Source organism: Phodopus roborovskii, unplaced genomic scaffold, assembly GCF_943737965.1.
Source record: "Phodopus roborovskii unplaced genomic scaffold, PHOROB, whole genome shotgun sequence".
Taxonomy (NCBI): Eukaryota; Metazoa; Chordata; class Mammalia; order Rodentia; family Cricetidae; genus Phodopus; species Phodopus roborovskii.
In genome coordinates this window covers 46,596,565-46,619,193 of record NW_026126433.1, presented here as the reverse complement: position 1 = coordinate 46,619,193, position 22,629 = coordinate 46,596,565, and the positions used below count along the sequence as shown (strand labels likewise).

Here is a 22,629-nt window from a genome sequence, read left to right as displayed (position 1 = left end):
CTGAGGTGTTTTACTTGTAAAACTGGGAAAGGAGAGGAAAGAGTTTCTACATTCAGCTGCATCTGGCTGGAAATCAACAGTGAAGATTAGTGGGGAGGAAGCAAATGAGAAGGCTGCAGTCTATCAGAATGATCTAAATGTCCACCCTGGGTAATGCAGACCTCTGTGACAGCCAGTGTAATGCAATGGAAAGCTTTAAACGGGAAATCTATGAGACCTCTGGTAGTGGATCAGTATTTATCCCTAGTATGTGAATAGACTTTGGTAGCCTATCCCACATAGAGGAATACTCTCTCAGTCTATCTAGACTCATGGGGGAGGGATTAGGCCCTGGTTCAAATGATATGACAGACATTGAAGATCTCCCATCTCCCATGGAAGTCCTTACCGTCCCTGGGGAGTAGAAAAGGGATGGGGAAGGGAGAAAGGGAGGAGAGGAGGGAGAGGGAACTGGGATTGACATGTTAAAGAAAAAAAAAAAAAACAAAAAAACGCTTTTTTAAAATTTAAATTAAAGGAAAAATAAAGTAATATGGCAACCAAGAGGGTGGTGTGTGGAATAGGCTTAGCTGAAGATTGGACAGGTATTAGATGACTACCTCCATAACCCCTGTGGAGAGATCTGTGGAGCCCGTGTTACAGCACACTGGAATGGCAAGATGAGTGACAACAGTTCTGAAAAATCCCTGTGAAATGCAAACTAAGGGAGCATCCTATGCACAGGCTATTTGAAGTACTCTAAGTGCTCAGAAATAGGAAATTAAAAACAGATAATCTTGTTCCAGGAAGTGGTGGTACAAGCCTTTAATCCCAGAACTTGGGAGGAAGAGGCAAGTAGATCTGAGTTCGAGGCCAGCCTGGTCTACAAAGTGAATTCTAAGACAGCCAGAGCTACACAAAGAAACCCTGTCTCAAAGGAAAAAAAAAAAAAAAAAAAAAAAAAAAAAAAAAGGGAATCTTATAAATCAGTTAGAATTACTATTAGAGTTACAATAAAAAAGGAATAAATAATCTAGCCTCCCACCTCATCTTACAAGTAATTAGACATAAAGCATTAAATAATTTGTCTAAAGATTAAAAAAAGAGATTTTTCTGTACAGCATTAAATACCTCACTGTAACCCTGGTTTGTCTCCACAGTCCCAGTGCCCCAACTATGACTAGGTTCGTCTCTGCAGTACTAGATGTCATAATATGACCAGGTTTGTCTCTGCAGTAGTAGATGCCACACTATAAACAGGTTTGTCTTGCAGTAGTTAGTAGATGACACACTATGACCAAGTTTGTCTTGCAGTAGCAGATGGCACACTATGACCAGGTTTTGTCTCCAGAGTCCTATACACCCCTTATGACTTCCTTAGGGACAACATGGGCTTTAACAGCACTTGATTACTTACACTAAACTGTCTCAAATGATATTTCTTTATTTTTATACATCTGAAGGCCCTGTCTCACTTTTGTTTGCCAGCAGATCTTTTCCACTGAACTTTCAAAACAGGGTCCTTGAACTAAGATTGTATTTCATTGGTAGGGTGCATGCTTAGCATGCATATGACCAAAGGCCAAAATTTTTTTTTTACTGAGATGGTTTTAACATACTCCCATATTTATTTATATATTTGTATATACTGGTCCCTTATCTCAAAGATCTAGATATCATCTACTCTTTCTCTACTTATAGATCTATCTATCTTCTATTACCTACCTACCTACCTATCTATCTACCATCCATGTGCCTATCTATCATCTATCTCTCATCAATTATCTATCATCTATATCTACAGATCTATCATCTGATTTATCATTTATCTAAATATCAATCATATCTATTTATCTATCTATCCATCCATCCATCTATCACACTGACACTTGAGGTTTTCTCAATGCAACATACTCTTTTACTTCTTTATGTTTCCTGGTTGGAGATGAGGATTATCTAATCAATCTAAACCAGGAATTATGGGGTTGCTTTTGATTGTTCCTTTCATACTTATTATGCTTTTTGAGCAAACGATTCCCCTGCCATTTGGCTCAGACAGCCATGGCCCCAACCTTCATTACCATCCCCTGGACTTTGATGTTTCCTTTGATGGCACCTCCCCAAGGCTTCTCTCTTCCTCAAACCATCTTCACAACACTTTCACTCATCTCCTAGAATACACATCTGATCTGCCCTAAGCTCTCTTGACATTCTACTTGCAGTGCCTGAAGACTTTAACTACCTCTGTGAATGGCCAGGCAGGGAAGAGTTCAGGCTTTTAGATCTCATTCAGCTCAGTTACCACAGACATCCATCACACACAGGATAACTGTCACTAGGTACCACAACAGTTCATTTACAGATGATTAGCTATGATAAAATATGAATTTTACTTACCCCAATTATTAACAGTATAAAACCATTTTTCATGCATGGAGTATACAAAAATAGACAGCAGGCCAGATGTGGCCCATGAGATTTAGATGCTGACTTTGGACTAATCAGGGTGTCTTTTCCAACCTCACTTTCTAATGTTGCATAAGGATCCTAATTCAGAATGCACATCGTCCAGTGTGTTGACAGCAAACTCACTGTATCAAGAGCTGCCAATCCTCTCAGAATCACCAGGCTCCTGTGTAGCATGGCCTGCTACACTTCTGGTCCCTTCTTGAGAACCTTTCTAGTCTTATAGTAGAGTTTATGTTTTCTCCTGTATTTATATCTTTGTATATACTGGTCCCTTACCAAGAATACCTATTCTATCTCTTTCCATTGTGGAACTCTTAACATGAACTTATTTACTAAGACTTTACCAGACACTCCCTAGCCATATCAACTTTTATCATTGCTTTGATCTGCAATGCAGAGCTAGGTCATCCTCCTTTCTACATATTTCTGCAGTAGCCCTCACTCCCAGCACTGTGTTGCTGCAACACTCTACTGCAATTCCACAGAAGAGCTGACTCCTCTAGCTTAGTGTGAGCAACTGAAGGGTGGAAATTGACTCTTATTTTCTCTCTATGCTTAAGGATGGACAAGTTACTTAAAACCTACTAGGTTTTGAATAAATAATTGTGTACCAAGTAAACATTAAAGTTCCCAATTTTAATGCAATTTGAATTTAAATAAGGACAAGAATCAGAATATCCTACAGATTTCGACTACTGTTTTAGTTTTTTTCTCTGCCTATACAAATTTGACTCATTATTTCACCATCATTTTTAAGATGATTTTCATATTTAATTTTAAAATCTGGCTAGACTGTGTGACTCAAAATGTCTGAGAGTGAATGGCGAAATGCTTACTTGCAAGGGGGTTGGTGGGGTGGGGGTCTGTACTTAGCTGACTTACACAATACAGAAAGATGCCATCCCGGGTATACTGAATGAATAACAAAATACAAGCGCAAAAACTCTTAAAGATGTGTCAGAAATACTCGGCCCAACAGGCATGGCTGATTTCCAGTGTGAAGGAGGAATGTGTCTGGTTTCCTGGCTTTTTAATTGTCATTTTGAAATTTATGATTGTGGTTTTTATCAAATACGAATTTAAATGAAGCAGAAAATGTTTATAAAAAGTACTGCACTGCTTTATTTCTGCAACGTGGGCTTATGCACTTATAGAATGTGAGGACGGGCAGCACAGCAGAAAAAGCTTTCTAGGGAGCCAGGCACAACCTTTTGTCTTAAGAACAAAGGAATTAGTCACCACGCGCATCCATGTCAGCAGTGACTGCAACTTAATATGCTCTACTGCAGGAACTGATCATGTCAAAAGGTACAAACTGATACTGTAGGAAAACTCTCCGTGGACTTTGACTCCAGAAATTAACTCTGAACAAGACAGAATTGCAAAGGGGCAAAGGCAGCATTAATATTTATTTACCAGAGCTCGGTCTCACCAAGACATTAAAAGCTGTCCCGTTTCTACAGCCTAGTAGTGCTTAGCACACAAATGGTTGGTTCTCAATAGAAGACTGACAGAAAAGAGAAACTAGCAACATTATCATGATGAAGCTAAAGTTTAAATTTTGAGGATTAAATAACCACAGGAACTGGGTTAATAGTACGATTTCAGTGCCACAGAGACAATGCTTTAAATGGACACTAAAAGAGCAGCTATTATTCTGCAATATTAAGCATTCTTCCTTACAAAAGTGTTTCATCTGTTGGGGCTTCCCCCAGGGACCATACATATCTAAGTGCTTTCTTTTCTCTCTTCCCTGTTGCATTCTCCTTTCTCGCTACTTAAATCAGAAGGTGTCAAGCCATTTGGAAGATTATCATAACAAAATGTTTTTAACAAAGTTTGATTTGAACAGAACTGGAGGCATCTTAGCACTAACCCAAAACTTTGGGAGGTTCACCAACCTCTAGAATATTTTTTTTTTCTCCAAATGCAGGCTGTTCAGTAGTGTTCTTCTCCATCTGTCATCAGACCGTGCTTGGAATTACATTGTCATATTTAATGCAAAAAGGGATCAGTCCCCTTTCATAGCTTAAATTCAACATACTACTATGATGGGAAGACCAGTGTTTTCCTACTTTGTAAATTAAATCAAGTACCATAAACTTATATGTGATTATAGACAAAATTCCCTCTGAAAAACTGAGACACTCAGAGTGGAACAAACTCGGAGGATTGATATAAAACCCGAAAGCTGTCAACTCTGAAGTAGTGAACTAAGTATCTACTTCTCCGTCTGGATTTTTCTTTCGATGTATGTTTATGTATGTGCATATGTACACACATGCATGCATGTATCTTATGTATGTGCATGTGTACATACACGCATGTGCATGTTTCTAAATCAGCAAACTCACAATACTTGCAACCTAGAGTCCAATTTTAATTTCTAATGAGCTATATGCTCACTGAACTTTACAACAATGATGAATGCACCACAATATCTTATGATGGAAACATTGCAATTCAAAACCTTGCTGCAGTAAACCTGCTTACAATAATGATCTGAATGCAAACAGTCTCAACTTCATCTCTAAATTTTACACCTCCTCAGGAAACTCATTCCTTATTTTTGTATCAACTCCACTGCAATCTGCTCATAGCCTGTCTCTTCCTTTTGTGTCTCACTGCTGACAGAATCTGGCTATTTTCATAAGTACATTTCTTCATAGTCTTCATTTCAATATTTTTTATTAGACATATAATTAATAGGAGAGGTGGTGGTTATAGAAACATGTCATCTTGCTTATACTGGTAAAGAATCACTTAAATATTTGAGTACTGTAGACAAACGGTTTTGTAATATACCAGTGATTCCCTGCCACACGCATCATTCACGTGTCTGGGTGTTTTGCTTGCCACGTACTCACTTACTGTAATGTGCCTCAAAGCTGTGTGTGAATTGAATGACTAAGACTAACAACTGTTTGGGAGCCTGTGGCAGAAATCAGTGGGATGCATTGGGTGCTGAGTGTGTAATGGGATTAGGGCATACCTGGTGAGGTGCAGTTGGCGCTCAGATTCGCCCAGCAGCTCTGTTACTTGCAGGCACTCCTGTCTGGCCCGAGCTGCCTTCTGCTGTTCCTGTTCCACATGCTGCTTGCTTTCGCTCAGTTCTAGTCTCAATTTCTCAATTTCCTTAGGCAGGCAGAAGGAGAAAAATCCATATCAAATATATACATGTGAATTCAAAATTAGTTCACTTTTATTCCTTCCATTTAAATCTTAATAAAATAAAATCTCATTGGAAAATTTAGACCCGCTTCAGTTCCATGACAATGAAAACTAACACACCCAGAAATGCACATCCATGAAGTAGCTCTGGCTTGTGGGACGCAGTCTGATTTAAAATGTGAAACAACCAAATGTGACCAGTGCAAATGATAATCTACTTTCATGCAAAGGTTTGTGCCCTTCAAAGAATAATCCTAATCCAATAGGCACTATCTTTACAATGTAACATTGTATAAGAGATCTGATCAGATACAGGCAGTGTTGCTGATCAAATACGCAACTGTTTACTTCAAAAGACAGATTTATGGTTTTACTTGGATGTCAGAAAAACCAAATTACAGGTTAAAACAGTTTGTTTTTAGGAAAATGTTAAGTGTTAAAAAGGCATTAGCATGATACTTAACAGTATTTGTCAGCAATGGAGGAACAGACTCAGCATGAGGGCCTTCAGCCTGAGGGTGTGAGACATCAGAGCTAGCACCTGTGCTGACAGGCCGGCAGAGTGCTCTGACGTTACTGAGCTTGGATACATACATGTATGAACATGCACATAGCTGATTTCATTTGAGGAAGAAACTCCCTATCTTACTGATACTCAAATATCTCAAAGCAAAAATAACTTATACTGCACATATTTTGGTTAATTTGTACATTAAAGAAAAAGTATTCATCACAGAATATCTGTGGCATTAAGCAAACCAAAGGAGCTGGACATTAAAAAAAAAAAAAAGTAAGACCATAAAAACAGGGACAAAAAACTGATAGGAATATTTTCAACTTCATACATAATAAGAAGCAAGCAGCAAGTTATACTACACAAAGTGCAGTGTTTTCACATCTGACCAGACCATTATAAACACAGTATTTCACATACTTTAAAGTGTCCTTATGTAATTTCTCAATATTCTGAATAACCTCTAACTACATTCCATATATCAACTAAGATAAAGCAAGTGACTCATTTTTCTTATATTTATAATGCTATATTCAGTTTACAGCATTAAAACTGTACATTGCCAACAATATGATAAAGTCACTTGCTATGTATTCTCAAATATTATTTTATTTTTGAGAATCCACATACTTATAAGTACATTACTTCCATTCACAGGAGGTTTCTATATCTTTCAGACTGTAATACTGAATAAAACTGATTTATTTCTTTAAAACATTTTAAGTTATTAAAGTTATACTAACATCCTTGCAGTCTTACAATGAAACATAACTAAAGATGTAAAACATTACAGAAAAGTCAGTAAGTTTTATTTGCCTAGAATTTATGAAATTAAGAGCAAGGCAGTCTAGAGCTGGAGTTATATGCTGGCATTAAAACTTTAAAACTTCACTCCATTTTTTTTTACATCATGCTATTTATAGAAATCTGTGTATAATATGACCAACCCAGAGAATCCCCATCTTTTCTTCATTCATCAGGTAACAATTCATGTGAGAAACACACACACGCAAAAAACAATCAAAACAGAAAACACACAAAAAGCAGTGAATGAATTATAGAGACAATGCATGCTTCAAAAGCATGGACAGATAGATTGTCATGGGCCAGAAACCCAGAGACAATGTAAAGCCATAAAAGATGGGGTCACATCATTAGAGAACATGAACTGTACGTTGTAGTTTTCTTATGAATGGTGGAAGACAATGTCTTAAACAGATATGCAATCTGAGAAGCTTTGTTTTAAAAACTGGATCAATGTATATGATCAATTTTAGGCAGCAAAAAATGACAGATGGGAAACCCTGAACAGATAGCAGCACTATTCCAGACAGGGTAGAGAAACTTAAATCAGAAACATTTTTAAAAAATGATGATTTTATAGAAAAAAATGAGATGTATCTGGCTGAGGACATATCTCAGTGAGTGAAGACTTGGTGGTGCAAGCCTAGTGACCTGAACCCCACAGAAAGCCAAGCTGGGGTGCTGCCCTGCAACCCCAAAGCTTGGACAAAGGATTCCAGGAGCTTGCTAGTTAGCCAGTCTAATCCACTTGATAAATTTCAGGGTTAGTGCGAGAACCCCAGTTCCAAATAAGGTGGAGAGCTATAGTTGAAAACATCTGACATTGACCCCGACCTACACACACACACACACACACACACACACACAGAGAGAGAGAGAGAGAGAGACTGACACACACATATACACACATGAGACAGAGACAGAGATAAAAGACTAAACATATACACTAGTGTATTTCATTAGGAGGATACAGAAGAGTGACAGAAAGAAAACAAAATTCAAACTTCCTTAAAAAAATAGATTCAAATTTTGTAAGCATTATTCAATAACAACACATGTACTTTATACCATTTTAGGTTTACAGCAGCTGTTTTCATATCCTCACATAATAAAGCAGCTGCACTAAAAGTCAGTCAAACCTACAGGCAAAGAACATTCAAGAGCCCACACTACTCAGAGCTCAGGGCTTTGCACACAACCCCTCCCTCCCCCATGACCTTGGACAAGTCACTCAACTCTCATACACTCTCTTCAACCTAAAATCAGAGTAATGACTGGACCTGTCTCCAAAGGACATGGTAAAGATCAGAAAGAATGGGATCAGAAGGAATAACCTGGCAGAGGAAACATGGCTGTCCCTAAGCATTTCTGATTGGGGGCTGAGGGTATGGCTCCTACCTAGGACACATGAAGCCCTGTGTTCTAATCCTAGCCCCACCCAGAAACAAAACACTTTAATCCAACAAACCTCACCTTCCTCTATAAAAGCATAATCTTGATATAAACTGAGTTAAATTTTTATCTCATTTCAAAATACAAAGTTCCTTTTTGAACAGTGACCTGCTTCTGATTATGTGTGCCAGCAAAGGAGCTCACTGGGACAGATAATCAAAACCAACAAATAATCTACCAGCTGGATGGAGGTTCAACACTTCGCTCCCCTAGTCAGGAAAACCTGCCATGGCACCAACTCCAACAGTTAGAAGAGAAATCTCTTGCCAGAAATGCCATGTTCCCACTGGCAGAATAACCCTGTGCCTCACCCAACTGGGTCACGGCTGCTTCCTGGCTGTGGATTAGTGGCTCAGGGACGAAAGACCGACGATGGTCATAGGCCAAATGCACATTCCTCTCAAAGTACACTATTAACTTGATGTCTACAATGCAGTCTGACACAGCCATCCTTTGGCCAGCTGGGTGACAGGAGAGCTACATAGCTTTACACTTCACCAAAAGACATACCTCAAATCATAACCACAAGAGCTAGACGCGCAGCTCACTCGTAAAACACTTGCCTAGCATGTACACGCCCTGGGACACTAGCCTCAGAAACAAAACCATAAAATAAAAACAAAATCATGAATATGATCACCAGACAAAAAGTAGAAGGCATTATGAATGGCTGTTTTGAACCTCTGGCTGTATAAGTCAAAGGCTGAGGGGAGGACTTATCACTACTTTTCTGCTAAATGGACATAAGTAGTAAATTTACCCCTAATGATTATTGCTGCACCCAGAGATCAGAGCATCTTTCAAATCTCATCAGGGAATCTTCTTGCAGAAGATGGCAATTAACATAGAGACCCATAACCAGCCAACATGCAAGGAGGAGACCATATAGTGCTCATCTGTGAATGATACATCTGTATTAAGATTTTTCTTAATCGTGTGTGTGTGTGTGTGTGTGTATAAAACTTTACTTTTATGATTAATTAAATGTTCTTATCAAAATAGCCACCTAATCTAAGTCAAACAGTATTCAATCATTCATTATCTTCAATGGCACATTTCCAACTCTTCTAATTTTTATCTTTATTTTTTTAAAAAAAATCATTTTAGTGTATGAGTATTTTGCATGCATGTATGTATATGTACCATGTGAGTGTCTGGTGCTGGCAGACAGAGGTCAGAAGAGGCCATCTGATTTCCTAGAACTGGAGTTGCATTTGGGCGCTAGGAACTGAACTTGGGTCCTCTGCAAGAGCAGCTAGTGCTCTTCACTACTCAGTCATTTCTATAGCTCTTATATTTGTATTTTAAATGGCATACCTATTTTACTATTTCTTCTATAGTATCATCTTCTCTGCTAGGGTACATGTTGGCATGAATCTATAGTCCAAGCTTCTTAGAAAGCTGAGACAGGTGGATCACTCAAGTGTAGGAGTTCTATGACAGCCTACATACACATCACTCTAAAGATCCAAATCATGCCCTCGGATAAGTTTAGTTACTAGTGAATGCTTCACTTACATTATAATGGAAAGTTTTCTCTCTACTGAGACAAGCATAATTTTTTTCAGTTAATTTTTTAAATGATGTTTTATTATTTGGGGGGTTAAAAGCTTAGCACTGGTATAAGAGGGGCACTGTTTGCTCACTTTTGAGCTAGGGTGGAGTCTTGCTGTGGTTTGGAGGGTGGCCTCAAACTCCTGGATGCAAGTGGATTTCTATCATATAAATAACATGGCTACAGGTGTGTGTATTCACTCTGGTTGCCCATTTAAAATAATTTATCTAAGTAACTGACATTTCTACATTTATTAAAAAAATAATTCCCAAGTTGTCATACTTTCAAATACTGAAATATTAAAGTAAATTTTCTGTACTCATGATCCCTTTGATCTGTCTTGAACCAACTCTTTATGTCTTCCCTAACGCGCCTTAAGAGTTCCTTGTTGGTCAGGCCGTGTTTCATCTGAGCACTGTTGATGTAGAGACAGGCAGATGTTTGCAAATGCAAGTCCAGCCTGGAATCTATAGCTAGTTCCAGGACAGCCAGGGCTATCTAATCTAGTGAGACCCTGCTGCCCTCCTTCAAATAGAGTTCCTACTTTTCTGGGTCCCAAGTCACCTTATGTCAAAGGAGTTTTTTATTATGAAAGGAAGCCTCAAACTACGTGTGTGTGTGTGTGTGTGTGTGTGTGTGTGTACTTTAAAACACTATTATTTTATAGATAAACTCAAGAGTATTATAATGTTACCACTGAAGAGCCTCTCTAATTTCTAATAACTACTTTGTAATTTGTTTTTTGTCTTCCTGGAAACTTTTACAATATTACTTCTCATTCATGTTGCAATTTTATGATCTCAGAATAGGTTGCCATGCTTTGTGTCCCTGTTTTCAGCGGCCTCTTTTAATCAGGAGGCTTAGCGAGGGTTTGGTTTTTAGTTTTGGGACACTGCTTTGAAGGGCTATTTTTAATCTCCTCTTCCCTCCCCTCCCCTCCCCTTCCCTTTTCTTCTATTCCCTCCCTCCCCAAGACAGGGTTTCTTTGTCCTGGCTGTCCTGGAAGTTGTTTTGTAGACCAGGCTGGCCTCAAACTCAAAGAAGTCTGCCTCCTGAGTGCTGGGATTAAAGGTGTGTGCACCATGACCAGCTATATTTTTAAATATTTTAATGCCAGACTTTTTTTTTTTTTTTAATGCCAGACATTTTGTATTTTCTAGATTGCCCAGGCATTCATCTCTGGCCCTACTGGACTGGTTCTCGAAATTACTTATGTTTTCTAAGCAGAATCTTTCCACATTCTCGATTAATTTTAAGGAAACAATGTAACACATTTTTTACTCCCATCAGTTATTTCCTGCATTCCCTTATTCTTTTACATAATTTTATTTTTATTTTTTCAGGTAAAGCATTTCATCTATTAGAATGTGCAATATTTCAAAGGTTCTTTTCATTTTATCATCTATATCACCTCAACTTTGCCCAAGTTTGTTAGAGGGTAATTTTGCCACTATGATTTAACTGAGTGGGTCATCTATAAATGAAAAGAGGTTCACTTGGGGTCATGGTTGCAGAGGATGGGAATTCACACTGGCAGCTGGTGGAAAGGGAAGTACAGGCACACAGTACAGAAAACACAAACAGCAGGCAGCTGTCCTTTTTAAGACTTCTCTCCTGCATAACAAGTCTAGTCCAAGAAACAAGAGCTCAAGTAAGAAAGACACTAATCCAATCAAGGAGCAATAATGCCTCCAGACCCAAACACCTCCACTGATCCCTACAGCCACACTGCCACATAGACAATTAGGACTTCAAAACAAAAGCTCTTGGGGGACACTTTTAAAACAAAGTCAGATTCCTTTTGTTTTGCTTTTGTTTTTTTTTTTTGTTTTGTTTTGGTTTTTTTTCTATTTTATACCCTCTATCATAGGCAGTTAATCAAAGTATAGATGTAATAAGTTTTAGATAACATATAGTATTTTATCATGTATTGTTCAGCAAATATTCACTCCTAATTCCATCCCCACCTGACAGTAGGATGTACTAGTTTTCCCCAACAACTCTAGACTTAAGCATGTGATTTCATTTAACCAATGGTATCATAACACAAGCAGAAATGGTTTGGCTTTACCTTCATGCTATGGTTATTCTCTATGAAAAAAATATTATCTGGGCTGGAGAGATAGCTTAGTGGTTAAGAGGACTGGCTTCTCTTCCAGGGGCCCCAAGTTCAATTCCAATCAAACACAAGGTGGCTCACAATCATTTGTAATAGGATCTGGCGGCCTTTTCCGGTGTGCATAGAGATCAGCCACTCACATAAATAAAATGAATGAATAAATAAATAAATAAACAAACAAACAAACAATCTGGTGTTGCTGCTGCTGCCCTGTCAGTCTGAACCACAGAAAGAGTACACATAGAGACGGATGGAAACTAAACTGTAGCCAGGCAAACCCTGACCAATGTTTTGATGTAGACACCCAATGCTGTCCTGATTAGCCAAACCTCTGCCACCCAGCAGGTACCAACACATGTATATGTGATCAGTGCTGCAAACCACTGAGCTTTGTTAAGATTAAAAAAAAAAAATCCTTAAATTTAAAGGAGTAAGAATTGTTACACTATTTATTATTTTGGAATTTCATTTGAGCTGTGAAATTACTACATGAAACACATAGGGCAGGAATCTCTGTTCAGAGAAGAAGCAGAGGATCAAAAACACAGTATGACTGTCAAGGAAGTACACCAAGGTTTAAACCAGTGGTTCTCAACCTTTCTGATGTTGTGACCCTTTATTACAGTTCCTCACAGTGTGCTGAGCCCCAACCATAACATTATTTACATTGCTACTTCATAACTCTAATCTTGGTACTGTTAGAAATTGTAATGTAAATATCTGATATGCAGGATATCTGATATGCTACCCCTGTGAAAGGATCATTCATCACCAAAGGGACCTCGACATTCAGGTTAAGATCTGCCACTTTAAGCTAAATCTGACCCATTGCCTCCAAATACCATTCATTCCACAAACTATGCAGTAGCTTTCAAACATTTCTACCAAGATCAATTAAAAATTAATTTGTATCAGTTCCTAAAGCCACACATAGTATTTTACAATCATGTATAATGTAACAGTTATCTCATCAAGAAGCCTTTATCTTCACAATATGAGATGCATGTTCATATTTCTTATTTCTTATTCTTATCCTCTCTAAAGAATTTCTGTTGTCAATTTATTAAACTAGGTTTACAGCCCTGTAACTTGAAAATGATGATGCACTACATGTAAATTTTAATTACATAGATAAGAACCAAATAGAGAGTTCCATTCATTTCATTTCTATTGCGTATCCCAAATTTCTAAGAAAAAAATGCAAAGAGATGAATGCACAATCTGTTTGAAAAATTGTGTGCCACCTTAAACCCAAAGGATAATTTTGCCTGGATAGAAAATGAAGTGCATAGGAATTATAATATCTAACAGAACTTATGAATTTTCCACAATACTCAATATGACATCATCAAAAAGGGCCCAATTGTTCCATGAAAGCATCTCCATCCACAAACTGACTTGTTTACCTTTTTCTGTCTGAATAAAGAACCATCTGTCCCCAAAATGGTAGGAATATTATATAAATTTTGAGAAAGGGTAAGTGTGCTGGTTAGTTTTTTTTTGGGGGGGGGCAACTTGACACACATGTAAGACATCTGTGAAGAGAGACTCTCATTTAAGACAATTCCCCTACACTCTTGCCTACAGGCTAATTTGATTAATGACTGATGTAGGAAGGCCTAGCCTACTGTGAGTGGTGCCACTCCGGGCAGGTGGTCCTGGGTTGTGTAAGAAAGACAGCTGAGTAAGCAAGCCATACAGAATGAGCCAGTAAGCCCCATTGCTCCACAGTATCTACTTCATTTCCTTCCTCCAGATTCCTGTCTTGAGTTTCTGTCTTGACTCCCCCTCCATAACAGACTAAAAGCTATATGCTGAAATAGACCCTTTCTTCTCTGAGTTGCTTTTGGTCATGGTGTCTTATTACAGCAGTAGAAAGCAAACTAAACCAGTATGAATGTTTGCAATATAAGAGAGAAATGTGGCACTAGACACAAAAATAAATATGTGCAAATCTATCTAGACTACTAAATAAGGAGCAACTTAGGAGATTTTTCAAGAGAAGTTTGAGCAATAAAATTTCCCCTTCTTGAAATGACACTCCACTGTAATGAGACACATTGAGTTTATTTTAGCAGAAGGCTGTATTTCAATAGCACATCTTGGCAGGTTGGAAGGGGTCAGTAATACTTGACTACATTAAATGGGAAAAAATTTTAGCTCCTGTCACTTGTGAAGATCTTGGAATTTACCATCACAAATACACAGGGTCTGTTGTAACTGCCAAGATAACAGCTTCTTGAACACCCCAGCCTAGCTGGATATTCAGTGACACCTGACACTTCAACAAAGATGAAGTTTAATGTTTTAGCAAGAAAAGATGCTATAGGCTAGAGCCATAGCATCTGGGGCACTGTTTCTCTGCTTTGTTTTGACCATGGGTATATCATAAGATCCCTGGTCACAAAGTTAATTCAAAACACTCTGGGTCTTTGGCAGCTCCTTATTTTACATGGTGTTCTATCTCACATACTATACTATACTGAGATTTATAGGATTGTCTGTGAACAAACATAGCTAAAATGAGTAACATAGGTTTTTACGTCTTTGTTTTGTGCTTATACAATGAATCTCCTTGTTAGAACACTTTAAACTAAAAAAGGGCTTAAAACAGGTAATAGATGGGCTCTTTACTTTCTAAAAAGAATTTGTTACCAATATATTCAACATTACAATTTAATAAAAGGAGATTATCATTTTCCATTATAATGCTAACACATAAAATTAAATTTATATGAATGTTTTACATATGATATCTAAATATAGATATATTTTAAATATATGTATATTATAAATTATAATACATTGCATATGCATGTATATAATACATATAAATTGACTTTGTGCTATTTAATGAAATGGCTCTTTAAATGTTAGTTTTTAGGAAAGATCTAAAAAGAAAGTCTGGCATGGTGATTTATACTTATAATCCCAACATCTTGGAGGTGGACGCAGGAGCCAGACCACACTAGGTTATGTAGTAAGTTCAAGACCAATCTGGGCCACATGAAATCTTATTGTAAGGACTGAAAAACAAAATTTTAAAAAAAGGAGAAAAAGAAGAAGATCCAAGAAGATATTGTGACTCATTTTGTTCTTCTAAGAGAATAGGATCATAATCTTTGGGCAGAAAAGCAAGAGTATGGCTGAGTAGTCAATGCAAAGGAGTCTTGGACTTGGGGTTTCAGACAAATTAACATAATTTTTTAGGTAGCAGGCAGGATGGCTGGATGAACCAAGTTAAATCCTACAGCCCATATAAAGGTAGGATAAACAGGACTCCACAATGTTGTCCTCTGACTTCCAAATACACACATGTACAAACACACATACCATGCATACACATGAGGAACAGTAACAATGAGTGAATAAAATAATGAAATAGCCACTTTAAATTGACTTCATGTTGTAAAAACGCCATGCTAAACTGACGCTAGTCCTTTTGAAAGCATGTTGGATCTACAATAACTATGATGGAAGAGAAAAAGTAAGTCTTGAGTTGTATCTTTAAAAATGATCTGGAATAAAAATAGGAAGTTCTAACAGAATTTAACTGGTTGACATGCAGAGAATAAGACACTAAAGTGCTTAATCCTAATAGACATACTTCTCTCTCTCCTCTTCCCAAGGCTCAGGGATCTGCATGGAAGAGGAGGTGGTCCACACACCAAAGAAACAGTATTTTCTAGACACAACAGCACATGCACATTGAACTCAGTGGTTATGATAGCATATACAGAACCTATACATACACAAGCTAGACAAAATCCCAGCACAGAGCAGGGAAAGGGGGCACAAAACCCTACTGCTAGCTGAAGAGCTATAGGAATTCTATAGCTGTCGGGAGAGAGAGGGAATTTTTGTTAATGATGTGACCACGCATGAGGGTAGGTCCCATTCCAAGAACCAGCTGGACAACACAAATTGGATTTGATGGTGGAAATGGGTACAAGGGCAAAAGGTGGGAGAAGTTGAAGGTAGTAACTATGTTCAAAGTATGTTGTGTGAGAATTTCAGAGATTTAATACAAATGCTGTTCCAAATAAGGGGATTTCTCTTCTCTGACAAAGCAACCTATATAAAAGAATGGACTTTAATTTACATAACTTTCACTTCTATTAATAAAACCAAACTTCTAAATACAAATGTTATAAAGAAAGCACATTATTAAAGCCAGACATTGGTGGTGCATGCCTTTAATCCCAGCACTAGGGAGGTAGAGGCAGAAGGATCTCTGAGTTCGAGACCAGCCTGGAACTCTGCAGGGTGAGTTCAAGGACAGCCTCCAAAGCTACACAAAGAAACACTGTCTCGAAAAAACAACAAACAAACAAACAAAAAACAAAAACAAAACACAATACTAGTGAAAAGTCATCTACAACTGTGGCTAGAACATTTGCTTTGCATGTGCAAGGCCCTGGGTCACTTGCTATCTTCACACAAGGAAAAGCAAAGCAGAAAAGTAGAAGGGAAAAGTAGAGAAGAGCAGAGGAGGAAAGAGGATGGATGTGACAAAGAAAAACAATCTAAATAGTTATCCCTAATTCAGGAGAGCATACCATAGAGTGAGAAAGAAAATTTTGGTTTCAACTGCCAACTTTAATCAGCATTTGAAAACATTTATCACCAACTGAGAAAAATCATACAAACCAAAAATAAAAAAATTTTAGTTTGGGAAAACAAACTATTACTTTACTTCTTTAGAAAATTATTTCCCTTAAGGAAAAAACAATATATGCTTCTGCAGACATGGGCAGCAGTTTCAAGTGCATACTGCTCGTACAGGGGTCCAGAGTTCAGTTCCCAGCACACTTTTCTAGAGATTCACACCTACCCATTAACTTCAGTTCCAGAGCATCTGATGCCCTCTTCTGGCCTCCATAGGTCCCTGCACTTATGTGACAGACACAAAGATAGACATGCACACATAAACAAATCTTTAAAAAATTCCTTAAGTTCTCCATTCAGTACAGCAAATGTTTATGAATACACAGTATGGGTGTCTACTATGCCTCACACTATATATACTCATTTATGTATATTTCATATATCAGCTATCCAATTACACAGACTTATACATGTGCATACATAAAACATGCAGTGTATCTCAGTCTGCCTCTTATAATTACTAAAACATATATTGTTTATAATTTTGATGAAAAAACAAATTCACTGATCCATATAATTTATGTCATTTCTTCTTCAAATTTACAACTACTAAGCTACAGCAAACAAATCACGAGGATACTATCGTTTAGTTGTTAGAAAATTTATAGGAAGAAATGTCTCATAAATAACAAAATTAAGCTACAGGATTAATGATACACTAAATCTAACCACCAATTTCATAATTGAACCACTCTACTTTGGGATTATTTTATGCCTCTGTCAAAGCTATTAATACTTTCCAACAAAATAATTCAGTTGACAATATGTTAAAACTGAAGATTAAAATAATTTGGTTTGCATTACCCACTACTAACTACTGTTACTACCAAGGCATCAGTTAGGAGTCTGACAAAATACAGAAAACAAGGTAAATGCAAAAGCAGTGTTCATAGTGTTGATAGACGCAAGTGTGATGGTGTTTGCAGGTAATAATAAGATGCTGTTTCTACCAATTAAAATAATAAATTTTAGCTGAAAATATTCTGTCTGTAAAGTTGTATCTGATTTTGCTATAGGAAAACTTGCTCTGTAAATTTAAACATATAAAATTTATTAATTTTCAAGTTTTGAAAATATCTTCATTAGTTATATTTTCAATGTTTTCAGACTTTTATTCTAACATTAATAGAAAGATTATTCATAATTATAAAGCATTAGATTATTTAAAAGTTTATAACACTTTAAATGGCTATCAGATTAACAGTCATTCCATGTGGAATTTCAATATTCAAATGTAGTATTTTCACAATCATAGGTATTGATACAACATATACATTTTTAAAAATCATACAAACTTGGTATAGGTATAAAACTACTAATTACTAAAACAACGATTTGCTCAGAAAACTGTACAATAAGCATGACATCGGCTATTAAAAATTACTCTTTAAAGAATTAGTTTCTTCACATATAAGCAGAAAAACAGACCATTCTGGCAAAACTATTTTGCCTCCTAACAATCCAATTTTTATTATTTTTCTACTACCATAAGTTGTTATCTGCAATGTTACTTTTGCAGGAGTTGTATGGAAAATAATCAATTAAATATTCCAATTTCTAAAGTATATATACCAGGAATCTCTTGAGTTACTTGATCCCTTCTGTACATTTTTAGGGTTGTGTGATCAAAATACTGTTCTAGTGGTATATTTTAGAAAGCATACACCTATCATGAAGGTTTCATTTCTTTAAAAGGCATGGGCATTTATAAATAAATGACAGGCAAACAGAGCCAGAAGGGAGGGAAGGGGGAGACCACAGACACTTAAAGATGCTATTCTTCAGGCTTCACCTGAATCCATACCCCATCAGTCCAGAGCTCAAAACTTACTCAGCCAACTCCATTCTACTGGACAGAAACCCAGGCTCCCAAATCTGCTAATAAGTATTTTTCTACAAATGTGGAATAATGCCAAACCATAATGCTATCTAGTCACAGACATAAGCTTCAACGGGCAATAATTAATTTTTAAAAGTAACAAAACCACATCATCTGTTTCCCAACAAGAACTTTTTCTTCTTTTGTGTACTCTCTCAGCTAAATTCATCTGACTTAACTCAATTTACAGTCTGGCTCCTTTGCTTTTGAACTACCTTTGTCAGACAATGCACAGTGTATCTTCATTTAAAAATACATTTTCTCAGACATAAATTCCATCAAATTCACTATTCAGTATGGGGGAGGGGGGAACAAATAAAACAGTGAAACCCTCAGCAGTTTACCCACTCCAGATCGCTCAGCCTTTTACTTCAAAAGGATGATTTGTTTTATAGGAAATACCATTTTAACATTTCTTCTAATCAACTTCATCAACAAATGAAACACTCGCCCTGTAGTCTAGGTGATATAACAGCACAGACAGGGTGTATGGCCTCCTCACAGTAACACAGGCTCTCTTCAATGTCACCCCCAGTTGCTTTTGTTGTTGGGTGCCCTGGTTACAGGAACATCAGTCTCAACAAAAGCTTCAAGCCCGGAATGAGCAGAGAAGACAACCTGGCTTGAGTCACCACACTGAAGCCAGCAAATTGGTAGGGTTCAAATACCTCAACCACCTCAACAGCAGACCTGTGCTCAACTTACCTCCTAGCTGCACGCTGCTCTGTGCTGGACCACATGGGCCTTCTTTCGCTGGAAAACTGGGCAATTTCATCTTATTTTGTTGGAAGGTTTTCACCAAAACTAATGAGATGTTCTTACGTGACGAGGAAACAGCAAATTTTAACAACAAACAGTTTATTTATAGACACACAAATGATTGGAGAAAAAAAAATCCTTCTGTACCGAGACATGGCGTACGTGATCTCACCTTATGGGGAGTTTTTAGAAAAAATGACTTTAGCTGTGGGTTATAAAAATATTTCTGTAAAATTCCATTTGGAGAAAACCTTCGAATTTACTGTATTTGGCTTTAACTAGAAAAAAAAAAAATAACCCATTTTTTTCTAGCTAATTTTAACCAGCAGCCCCAAATGTGAAGTAGATGTTTTTATTAATAAGTATTCTCAGTGCAGTTCTTCTAAGTTCAGCAAAGTGCACAGGAGTGAATGTATCCAGTTAGCTTGGGGACCATTCATCCAGCCATGAGTCCTAAATACATGTGTGGCCTCTCATGGCTAGAAACACTCTCGTTTACATGACTGAGCTAGAAAACCAACACTGTTTCCTTTATTTCACACTGATAAGGAAAATACAATAGACATACAACAGACAGACAGAGGTAGTGATCAGGGCCTAGTGCTTTTTCATGAAGGAAAGCTAAACAGAACAGACCTCCCAGAGAATGACCTCATCTAGTCTGAATTTCCAGTTTAGCTCATGTATCTAAATACTATTTCTATGAGAGCTTAAAATTTCAGACAGGTCCATTTAGACTTTCTTCCCCCTCTGGTAATTTCTAAACACACATTTGTATCTTCCTAATTCTAGAACAATTCATATTTTCAAATACATGTATGTGTTGTGTTTGGATATGTGCAGGGGCCAGAGAAAGCACCAAATATCTATCTGATGCTGAAGTTACAGGAGGTGTGAGGCATTCTATGTGGGTGTTGGGAACCAAGCTTGGGTCTTCTGTAGATGCAATACTTGTTGTCATTTAGCTGTAGTACCATCAATCTCTCCAGCCCCACAGATCATACTTATGAAGGCACTTCCTTAGGCATCTATGCCGTTTCTTCATCAGCATAATCTATTTCACAGGTCAGTGATACCTGAGTATACTACATAGTGGATAGAAAAACTTAAAAATGCAGGGACTATTTCTTATGTACATATTTTATATATTTGTCAGAAGTTAGACAGTTGTTACTGACATGCAGTTTTTGTTACTATAGTTAGAGTTTGAGATCATACATCACAATACTCCAGTACTGTTCTTTCCACTCTGTTTTAGTTATTTGGGGTTTTAGGGTCTACTGTGTGATTTTCAGGATTTTTTCTATTAATATTTCTGTGAAAAACGTGGGACTCTAATGAAGACTTAATTGACTCTGGAGATCAATTTAGGTAATATAGTCATTTTCACAATATTCTACCAATCTTTTAAAAAATAATTTTCAGTCATGTGTATGTGTCTCTATGTTGAGTATATGTCATGCATGTTTGGGTGCACATGCAAGCTAGAGGCATGAGATCTTCTGGAGTCACAGGTAGATGTGAGCCTCCCAATGTATGAGTGTTAGGAACTGAACTCAGGTTCTCTGGAACAGCAATATGCACTCTTAACTGCTGAGGCAGCCCCTGCCAGGGCTTGAGTATGGAAGGTTTTTCCATTTTCTAGTGTTTTCTTCAACTGCTTACATTTTATAATTTTTGTAGAGATCTTTCACTTATTATTCTTATTTGTGTAACATATACACATACCCATATATATGTATAAAGTATATATACACTAAACATTCATATAAATATATAAATATACATAGTGAATGAGAAGGTTTTACTGGTTTCTTTCTTGGCAAGTTTATTACTGGCATAAAAAAGCTACTGATTTTTGAATACTGGTTTTGCATTCTGCTACTATGCTTAAAGTCTAAAATATTCTGATGGACTCTTTAGAGTCTTTTATAGATAATACCATGTTGTCTATAAATAAAGATGTTTTGGCATCTTCCTTTTCTGCTTTTATCCCTTTTGCTTTTCTCTTCTATTGCTCAGCTAAGACTTTGAACATTATATTGAGTAAGAGTAAGCACAGTGGGCATTCCTGACTTATACATCATTTTAGAAAAAATACTGTTCTCAGTTTTTCTCCATTTACAATAATGTGGGGTTATACATTTGTCATACATGGCCTTTATTATGTTGAAGTATATTTTTCTTTTATGCCTAGCGCCTTCAGGACTTCATCTTGAACACATGCTGAACTCTGCTGAAGACATTTCCTGCATCAATTGAGGCAATCATGTGCTTTCTGTCCTTAAGTCTACTTTGGAGTCTCTTTAACAAATGGTGCTGGGAAAACTAAATTATCCACATGTACATTAATTAAACTAGATCTATATATCTCACACAGTATAAAGATAAGCTCAAATAGATAAAAGAGCATAATCCAAGGAGTGAAACTCTGAAATTGCTAGACGAAAACACAGGTGATATAATTTAAGATACAGGTAAGAATATTCTAAAAAGGACTTCATTAGCACAGAAAATACCAAGAATTGACAAGGGCATTGCATAAAATTAAAAGGCAAAGGAAAGGAAGCCATCAGCAGAGTGAAAAGACAGCTTCCAGAATGGGAGAAAACCCTTGCCAACTATATGCCTGGCAGGTGATTGATATCTAGAATTTCTAAAGAACCCTGAAAATAAAACTTAACCACTCAAATTACCTAATCAATAAATGGGCCAATGAAGTAAATAGAAGTTAAGATGACCAATAAACATCTGAAAACATGTTCAACATCTTTAGCCATCAGCCAAATGAAAATAAATGTGATTTTGGAATTCTAGCCCATCACAGTTAGAATGGCTCTCATCATGAAAACAAATGACAACAGATGCTGGTGAGGAAGTGTGCAAAGAGGAGCACTGTATGCTGGTGGGAATGTAAACTCATGTAGCCGTTATGGAAAGCAATTCAGACAGTCCTCAAAAAACCTAAAGGTAAAACTACCAAATGATCCAGCTATCATCATTCCTGGATACACCCCTACTGTTTTTAAGTCATCAAATGATTTTATGTTGGTATCACACATAGATATTTGTACATTCATATATCTATTCACAGTAGTCAAGCTAGACATTTACCAACAGATAAATGGTATGAGAAACATACATAATGGACTTGTATTTACTTGCAAAGAAAAATAAAATTATGGCATTTTCAGGAAAATTAATAGAACTGAAGATCACCAAATGACAACAATCCAGAATCAAAAGGGCATGTTTTGCCT

At 37.0% G+C, this 22,629-nt stretch overlaps 1 protein-coding gene across 1 annotated transcript in view; it reads right to left on the bottom strand.

The window, feature by feature from the left end:
• Positions 1–22,629, bottom strand: part of Sdccag8 (SHH signaling and ciliogenesis regulator SDCCAG8) — a 195,394-nt gene that overhangs the window by 102,114 nt on the left and 70,651 nt on the right. The window contains exon 13 of the mRNA XM_051186391.1: positions 5,441–5,583. Coding sequence (XP_051042348.1) covers positions 5,441–5,583 — 143 coding nt within the window. The remainder of the gene's footprint in view (positions 1–5,440; positions 5,584–22,629) is intronic.